Source organism: Leptodactylus fuscus, chromosome 2 (genome assembly GCF_031893055.1).
Source record: "Leptodactylus fuscus isolate aLepFus1 chromosome 2, aLepFus1.hap2, whole genome shotgun sequence".
Taxonomy (NCBI): Eukaryota; Metazoa; Chordata; class Amphibia; order Anura; family Leptodactylidae; genus Leptodactylus; species Leptodactylus fuscus.
The window spans coordinates 163,571,887-163,581,264 of NC_134266.1; the positions used below are offsets into that span (position 1 = coordinate 163,571,887).

General features: G+C 42.8%; 2 protein-coding genes across 5 annotated transcripts in view; one reads left to right on the plus strand and one right to left on the minus strand.

Annotated features, from left to right (window-relative positions):
• Positions 1 to 1,639, minus strand: part of SENP7 (SUMO specific peptidase 7) — a 50,923-nt gene extending 49,284 nt beyond the window's left edge. For 3 of the 4 annotated variants that reach the window (XM_075265041.1, XM_075265040.1, XM_075265038.1), the window contains exon 1: positions 1,102 to 1,639. The gene's annotated coding sequence lies outside the window, so the exon portion shown is untranslated. The remainder of the gene's footprint in view (positions 1 to 1,101) is intronic. The other variant, XM_075265039.1, reaches the window with a different exon arrangement.
• A 25-nt stretch (positions 1,640 to 1,664) lies between these two features.
• Positions 1,665 to 8,775, plus strand: LOC142195344 (putative protein ARB2BP). The gene is made up of 2 exons (XM_075265049.1): positions 1,665 to 1,744; positions 7,695 to 8,775. Exon 2 carries the CDS (start codon positions 7,705 to 7,707, stop codon positions 8,773 to 8,775), a length of 1,071 nt encoding a protein of 356 aa, XP_075121150.1. The 5' UTR covers positions 1,665 to 1,744; positions 7,695 to 7,704.
• Positions 8,776 to 9,378: the final 603 nt, after the last annotated feature.

Below are 9,378 nucleotides of genomic sequence, written 5' to 3' on the forward strand. Positions count from 1 at the left end.
TTTTCACAAAAAAACGCTCCAAAAAAGCTCCAAAGAGCGCGGCAAGGTCCAAAAAAATCTTCCTAATTATGAAGCATTTTTTTCCGGTGCCAAAATAAGCCACATGTAATTTACGTGTTAACTAAGCCTTAGGGGGCGTTCACACTACTGTCAGTGTCCGACAGGTAGTGTCCGCTCCTAGTGTCCGTTCAAAATCTCGCACGGACATTAGCAGCGGACACTAGCTGTGTCCGTGACACTTGTAATTCATTTAAATGGCGATCGGGTGCGTTTTTTTGCACTCCGTGCCTGTCCTTCACTGTCCGCTTGTAAAGATGTCCGACTTTTCAAGCGGACAGAAAAAACCTACATGTCGGGTTTTTCTGTCCACTTGAAAAGTCGGACATCTTTACATGCGGACAGTGAAGGAAGGGCACGGAGTGCAAATGAACGCACCCGATCGCCATTTAAATGAATGACAAGTATCACGGACACAGCTAGTGTCCGCTGCTAATGTCCGTGCGAGATTTTGAACGGACACTACCTGTCGGACACTGACAGTAGTGTGAACGCCCCCTTACTCTAGGCATACCCAAGACTATTATTTTTAGTTTTTCTCTTTGATCAGTTAATTTTGTTGTCAGAGGTCTCACTATATTTCCCAGACTTCAGGCACTATATTTAAGATCGCTGATATACTTTGCAATTGTATCAATTTCTGTTTGAAATTTGTGGTTTCCTCATAAGGATGTTTTTGGTGTTTGTTGTACTTTACCCTTTGTTGTTACAAAAGTTTTCAATAAAAATTGTGAATTAAAAAACAAGAGAAAAGATATGTCCTTACTGCCGTTAGCAACACAGTTCCAAGTCTAATTTCCTGGAATGCACTTACCTGAAACTATTTTAGTGCATTAAACATGAGGTGTAACCTCCAAACCCACCATAAGACATGATGAAATTGAGATATACTGACTTGCACTCCTCCTTCCTGGCACAGACATGATACCATAATGGTGGCAATCCCTGATCTTCCCTGTGCCTGCCTATAAGAGCTAAGCAGAGTTTACCCCACTATCACCCCAAATAGTGCCCCCCACAAGTGCCAGAAGCAGTGCCACTTACTTTTTCCAAGCTGCTACATGGACTGCTGATGCAAAGTGGTAAAAGCGTTGTCATATACGCAGAGCTTCAGGAAAACCATCTTTATGTGGGGCACCATGTAAAGAAGATGATAAGCTTTTCTTTCTTATACTTGTGAGCCACAACTAAGGTCTCAGCTTGGTCCCTCCCCGACCTTCAGTAAACTTTATGATCTGTTCTATATCTATGACGATCTTATGGCAGCTCCACAGAAGATGGCACCTGATGCTACCCCCTATACACAGCTGATAGTGCCGCCCACCACCCCACAGCGCAGGATACATACACAGCACATCACAACCTGCCGTCCCGTACACGTTTATTTGCCGCTGAGGATTGTTTACATCACTTCATCTGCATTTTAGGTGAAATACATAAAGTGACGTCAGAAGATGTCAGCGATTTCCTGAGACGCACCAGCGACTTATCGTCGACGTTCAGTGCCCATGAAATGACACCGCCCACAGCATGAGGTGTAGCCAATCCCCTCCCACTACGCAAAGGACCGCCCACTTCAAGTCGGCAGTATTTGCGGAAGTGACGTAAGTCGGTTACGTGTCTAAACGAGTCACGTGAGGCACTGGAGCGCTCCTGTCACGTGACTGTAGCGCTGTCTGCCTGAGAAGTGAGTTATAGCATCTAGTGGTTGTTGTGTGGAGGCGGCCATGATTCCTGGGCTGTATGTATAGGAGCTGACTGCTTTATAGTGTGAAGTCTCCATGAGCTGCAGTGAAGCTGTATATACTTAAGGGAGATTAAGAAATATAATGATTTCTGTCAAAAACTTCCATTAAAGGCAACAGTGCTATAATTCCTCCTGCTTGAACCCCCTCCTTAGAACTGTACAGGGTTCCATTAGATTTTTTTTTTGCCAAATTGGACTACTGGCATGCTAAGGATATTTAGCAATGCCATGCAACACCAGGGGGCAGTGACATAGTATGGGCGGGTGACCAGGCATGCTTAGCATAGGACATTTCTGGGCAAAAAGGTCTTAGTGCTATTAATAGGTTAATAAGTGCTAACAAATATGTTTAGTAAGTTCCATTTTCTACCTCACATGACCGCCATGGTGATCTAGGTAATATCTAATAGATAGTAGATATTTGGTACAGTAAGGCTAAGTTCACACCTGCGACTGCTCTCCAAATTCACAAAAACTGCGGAGAGAAAAAAGTCCTGCAAGCACTTTTTAAGTGGAAACCTGGTGGACCGTTGTTAAGCGGATTAGGTTTGCGTTCTTTGGGTCCCCAAGCGGATTAGAACAATGTAACGGAAGTAATCTAGAAGGTAGTTGGTGGATGGAATGGGGGGGGGGGTGTAGGTTGGTTAGCTTAGATTATAAAGTTTAATTTATCCTGGACAACCCCTTTAACCCTTTTCTAACCTCATAGAAACACACAGCACTTTTAATATAGCTAAATTGGAGGCACGCAACAACACTCTTTCACGGAATTTCCAGTAATGGGGATATGTTTGATAACTGCAGTACATTCCAGTTGTCCCTTGTTTAAATGGATCCAGCAGAGTTAACCTCTGATATACAGGATAACAATGATCAGCTATCTCTTTAGGATAAATGTGTTTCTGCACAAAATGATGGATGACTATGTAATAAATGATTGTGCTTAGTCTTCTAGAGAAGGAGTACTCAGCTACCTTTAGAAAAAGTCCACTAACCTGGTTCTGGCATCAGATGAAGTACTGAGCTGAACAGTAACTGAATGTGTAAAGACACGACTATAACTCCATCCAGTCTTGCCTTTGCCCTTTTTGGCTCCACCCAGTCTCTTTGTGCCCCATACAGTAATTAGTGCCCTTTTCTGTGTAACACACAGTGATAATGTGTGTTACACAGAAATAATACCCCCTGGGTGTCCACCATATGGTCTATGCCAGGGGTAGGGAACCTTCGGCTCTCCAGCTGCTGTGAAACTACAACTCCCAACATGCTCTATTCACGCCCATGGGAGTTCCAAGAACAGCAGAGCAAGTATGCATGCTGGGAGTTGTAGTTTTACAACAGCTGGAGAGCCGAAGGTTCCCTACCCCTGGTGTATGATGTCTCTACACAGTATAATGCCTCCTTGGTGGTCATCACATGGTATATTGCCCCAATTATTCTCCCAAGCTTTCATTCCCTGGTGGGCCCCACACAATTAAGGTGCCATCACTGTTTTGTTTTTTTAAATCTGCTGCACTTTATTGGATTATTCCAACAGGTAGCAGCTGATATTTTACTGATAGATCTGCACCCAGGAGGGTCACCTTTGAGACCTTTAATTGGGCCTTATCGGTCATAAGGGGCGCAACATTGTCATGACCACACACCTGATGTGGCTGCTGAGGCCAGGCAAGCCTCAGAAGTGATCCCCTGTGCACGTGACATAATCCAAAAGCAGTAAATGCCAAAGAGGATGCTGTGATGAAGTGTTTATTTTTACTCACCTTCCTTGTGCCGCCACTTATTAAACTCTGGTGTCCCCCGATCTAAACCATTCCACTGTAGCACTGGCTGTATGGGAGGTTACACCATGGAAACAAAGGCATAGGATGCCAGCAGCAAACAGAGACATCCAGAAATCACTCCAAACACTGTTAAAGGTATATGGGTGTACTTATTAACCCATTACTAGCACTAACAGACTTTTCTAAAAAAAAAAAAAAAAATCTGCCTGGAAAAACATTTTCAACTGTCATCCTTGTGTCTCTTTACCCCCTTCCCAACATCTACCATAAATGTATATTGAGACTTTAAAGTATACTTAAAGTTTTGATTTCCTGGCAATATTACTCATTAATAAATTTTGTATTACACTTTATCGGCAAATTTTGGCTGGAGTACAAGTGGGTCAGCTCTTGAATAATGTGGGAAGCTGAGGTTTTGGGGGAGGTCACTTTAAAGCTAGTCAGCAAAAAAAATGTATATCACACTAATTAATGTACCCTTTAGGGCTGCTTATACACTTTTCAAAGATGCCTTTCTTATCCTGTATTGCAGCTCTATTTTCTTGAAAAATCAGTGTTTTATTTTCATACAAGTTAGCTGCAAAGGGTTTTAAGGGCATGTCCTATCCTGCCAGGGCTCTGATCTATATCAGTGCCCCTAACTGCTGCCCAGCTCTGCTTAAGTGACATATTCCACTTTGGTCGTACTTTATCTGCAGTTAGGGGCAATTGTTTAGATTGGAGAGCAAAGCCCTGGCAGAAGAAGAAATGCCCCCAAATAACTTTTCAGCTAATTTACATAAGAATACAATCCTGACTTTCATGTAAATGAAGCTGCAATGCAGAATAAGAAAGGCATCTCTGGATAGTGTAGAAAACAGTTCTACAAGATACTTTATTGTTTGATAATGATTTTCTTGCTAAAAGACTTCCTTTAGGCTACGTTCACACTGAGTTTTTTGGTCAGGAAACTGACTCAAATTCCTTCTCCTTAAAACACCTCACCATAGGACTGTATGGTGAGGCATTTTTTAGGAGGAGGAATTTGAGTTAGTTTCCTGACCAAAAAACTCAGTGTGAACGCAGCCTTAAACAGTTAGGCTTGGGCTACTCAGGGGCTTCCCAACTTCCATCACATGACTATGCCCTGTGACTCATTAAAGGGATCCTATCTTTCAAACAAATTTTTTACTAACTAACACATTGTAATAGCACTAGCAAAGGCTATTCTTCTCCTACCTTTCGTTGTCTTTTCCGTGCCGCAATTCGCTTGAAATTCCGTTTTTTTCTCGGTATGTAAATGAGTTATTTTGCAGCACTGGGAGCGGGACCAAGCGCTCAAACAGCGCCTAGGGCAAGCCGGCTGCGCATGCTCGCGGCCACAAGAAAAATGGCCGCTTTCACAGTATTGGAAGCGGCCATTTTCTCGTGGCTGGCAGGCATGCACAGTCGGCTTGCCCGAGGCCTAGAAGTAATAAGACACCGCCGGAAGAAGACACGGTGAAGACCTCATTCCAGAAGAAGATGGAGGCAGCGCAGGAGAGTTCTTTGGCAGCATTGGGGATGCCCCAGTGCTGTTTGAGCGCTGGGGCCCACCCCCAGTGCTGCGAGAGAACTCTTTTACATACCGAGAAAAAACAGAATTTCAAGCGAACGGCAGTGCGGAGAAGACAGCGAAAGGTAGGAGAAGAATAGCCTTTGTTAGGGCTATTACGACGTATTAGCTTGTAAAAAATTGTTTGAAAGATAGGATCCTTTTAATATAAGTGAATGGAGGTGCATTGCAATTCCAAACTTGCTGCAACTTGTAGGGGCACGAAAACCATCAGTGCTCATAGTTTTATTTGACTAGATGTCACAGCATGAGGGCCACGATGCGATGGCATTCACAAACATTAGTGAAGAAGGTACAATGTAACATGTGGATCTTTGGTCGCCATTAGAGATGAGCGAGTAGTATTCGAATCGGCAGTTTCGAATAGCACGCACCCATAGGAATGAATGGAGCCGGCCGGCACGCAGACGGGGCCGGCATCCTGCCGCTTAACCCCCTGCGTGCCAGCTGCGTCCATTCATTCCTATGGGTGCGTGCTATTCGAAACTGCAGTTTCGAATACTACTCGCTCATCTCTAGTCGCCATGTAGCCTTATGTATTGGGAAATTGCTGTTTGTGAATCTTGTCATTATAAAAACAGTGGTTCTGATGTCCTATGAAAGGGCAGGCTCTGACTGGCTCACAGATGATTGGGTGAATCCCCCAGCATGGCATAGTAAACTCATAGTACTGGCATAGTACACACAGATATGCATCGTACAGTGTCTCAAACAGTCTATACATTAAATACACTAGGTAGATTATTTGAAAAACTACCAATTTTATTTTTATATACTGTAGACACACTGTGCAGCTAAGATGACAACTAGGTGAAGGGTCAGGCCAAGCAGTATCCTTCGTCCCTGGGCTCCATCTTCTTAATTACACTGTAGTTGCCCCAATCATCTTATGGCGTCTTTTTGCTGGGGTGTGCGGCTATGTGGGTACATGCCCGCAGCACACAGGCAAGATCCACATAGCAGGCTGCTGACAGGACCTCAGGACAGAAATAATCAGGGGCAAGGGCAAGGTATAGTGATTGCGTATCAAGTGCTGTGTGCATGTAGCTGTATAGCGGACCACAAGAATTAATTTTACTAGTGGGCCATAGACATCTCAGTGCAATAGTGTAAAAGAGCTGCAACTGCTCCCAATCTCGACTATTTTCAACTGTTGATATCCCAAGAAATAATACAGGTAGAACCTGAAAATAACAAAATATCGTCATATGACACCAGAGCTACTGTTCTAGGTTTTAGAATACAACTGTTTAAAGTGGCCCCCCCTTCATTTCTCAGTTTCTCTGCATTATAGAAAAGCCTGTTCACCCATACTGCAGTGAGAAGTAAAGCACAGAATTTCAGCGGGAGTAGAGAAACTTGAAAAAATACAGAAAGGAGAGAACATTTGTTAATAAATTATATTTCAATCTTTATTAAAGACATAAATACTGCCAGAAAAGCAGGAGTTGCCTGAAACTTTACATGCGCTTTAGATATGGTGCTGTGCATATGCATTACACAGCAGAGACATGCCAATGGTGTCCACAATTAGAGACTACAAATAAAGGAAAATCCAGCACGGCCGTAGTCCAAAATACAAAACTTTTTCTTTATTCGCAACTTCACATAAAAGCGATATTTATACGCATGTCAAAAAATACCGCGTCAGACATGGCCGTGCTGGATTTTCCTTTATTTGTGATTTCATCGTTTTTCTCCGAGCCGAGGGAGGTGTATATCCGGGCAGAGCCAAAGACTAATATTGAAGTGAGAAGTGAAATCAAGAGACTCATCTGCAAGTGAACTCAGTATCATTTCCTCTTTCCCCATATCTCCTAGAAGTATATCATAATTAAAGACTACTAACTTAGCCTCAAAAGACCCCTGAAGAAGCTATGCAGGCGGAACATGTTGGCATTGCTCATTTTTGCTATTTTAATGATAGTGCAACTGCAGTTCCATATACTGCTGGAAAGCCAACAGTACGCTGAATTCAGTGCACGGTCGGCTTTCCCGATCTGTGCCCTGGGTAAAGCGCTATCGGTCCCGGTACCGTAGCTCTTTACAGTCAGAAGGGCGTTTGACAGTCAGTCAGGTACATCCTTCTCCACAGCAGCGCCTATCGCACTGTACAGTGTGAGCGGGAAGGAACACCCCCTCCCTCTGCTCACACAGATCGTCCATAGATGAGTATTATCAGGAGGGGAGGGGGCCTTCCTCCCCGCTCACACTGTATAGCACGATAGGCACTGCTGGGAAGAACGATGTTCCTGACTAACTGTCAAACGCCCTTCTGACTGTAAAGCGCTACGGTACCGGGACCGATAGCGCTTTACCCGGGGCACAGATCGGGAAAGCTGACAGTGCGCTGAATTCAGTGCACTGTTGGCTTTCCAGCAGTATATAGAACTGCCTTTGCCCAATCTAATGAAAGGTCCTCTTTAATGGATTGATGGCGGTTCAGTGGTTCCAAACCAGCCCCTTCCTTTTAGAGAACATCAGTCTTTGTTTTTCTTTTTTTTTTTCTTAGCTTAGAAACAATGGAAGGATTGATGAGATTCTCACCTTGTCTTGAAATTCCCCATTGTGTGGAAGACTTACAGTACTATTTCAATCAGCGTGGAGAGCTGAGGCATCTGGTAACCAAGGAACCATTCATCTACAATTACTACAAAAATGAACATGATAGAAATCACAAACGTTACAAAGTTCTTGGAGATATGATTACACTCCATGTTTATGAACTACTTGAGAAAGAATGCAACCTTGAAAGAATTCCCATTCCTATTGATGCCAGTGATGAAGAACCAAAGTCATTCTTTTTCATGAGTGAGGAACTGTTAAGTAACCAGACAAACCTGATCGTACTCCTTCAAGATAGAGGGATAATCCGAGCTGGACAGTGGAGCCAAAAAGTGATAGTCCATCAAGGTCTAGAGAGAGGAACCCAGATCCCATATATTAAGACTGCATTAAGGGACAACAGCTCAGTCATTGTCTTAAATCCTAATGATAATTTTGTGAAGATGAAGGAAGAGCCCCAAGCTGTAGTAAAAGATGAAGTTGAGTCTATCTGTCTGGAGGCTGGAAGTGCTTGTGATTTATTTAAAACTGATAGAAAACCTATTCTCCCTAAAAGATGTAGCAGCTCTCCAGAAGAACACACCAGTTATGTCTGGGACCATTTTATCTCAAGATGTGCAGCTAAGAATGTGTCATTTATTGCACATGGATATGGCGGCTTAGTGTTTATGGATTTGCTTTGTAAGAAAAGTCAAGAGGTCATGAGTAAAGTGAATGCAGTGGCATTCATAGATTCAAGACATAATGCTCAGCATCAGGCAAGAAAGGACCCAGAAATACAGACCTGGATACGTTCACACTGCAGAAACTGGGTGTTGAATACCAAACCTTTAGACAGACCTACTGGCTCATTAAGAAAATTTGATTGTGCCAAGGTATCTGTTGGAACAGAAAATTCTGAACTTGCACCTTTCTTCGCTCTTCAGTCTATTTTTCGCTTTCTTAGTAGATCTTCAAAGAATCGTCGTAATTCAGTTCCACCTGTACGCACAATAGTAACCAGAAGTTCTGCAAAGAAGTCAATGTAAGTAGCAGGTTTTCAAGATTATACAAAAAGTAATACTGGTGAAAACTGTAGATTTAAGTCATTGTCGACCTAAAACACAAGTGGAACAGTACATATATGTATATACACTTTGTTCAGAGAAAATTCTATTCTATTACCAAATTCATGATGAAAATTTGTGATGCCAAGTTACTATTCAGGTGTTTCTTTTGCTACAGAGACCTGGATGTGAAATAAATCTACTTTTGTCAATGCTAGAATTCTGTAGTGTGGCTCTCCCTGATCCTTACATCATAAATATAAGTTTGCTATATAGCAAATCTACCAGACTAGGATATTTTTAGAATACACAGTCCAGATAATTCAATGGTCACTAGTTTTAGCAAACTGTAAGTCAGTTAAAGGGATCCTATCATTAAAATGCTATTTTTTCTGACTAACATGTAGGAATAGCCTCAAGAAAGGCTATTCTTCTCCTACCTTTAGATGTCTTCTCCGCGACGCTGTTTGGTAGAAATGACGGTTTTCTTCGGTATGCAAATGAGTTCTCTTGCAGCACTGGGGGCGGTCCCCAGCACTCAAACAGCTTAAGGCTATTCCTACGTGTTAGAGAAAAAAAACAAAA

What these genes read in the sequence shown, in the direction of transcription:
- LOC142195344 (XM_075265049.1), top strand. Translation starts at nt 7,705, where the DNA reads ATGGAAGGATTGATGAGATTCTCACCTTGTCTTGAAATTCCCCATTGT.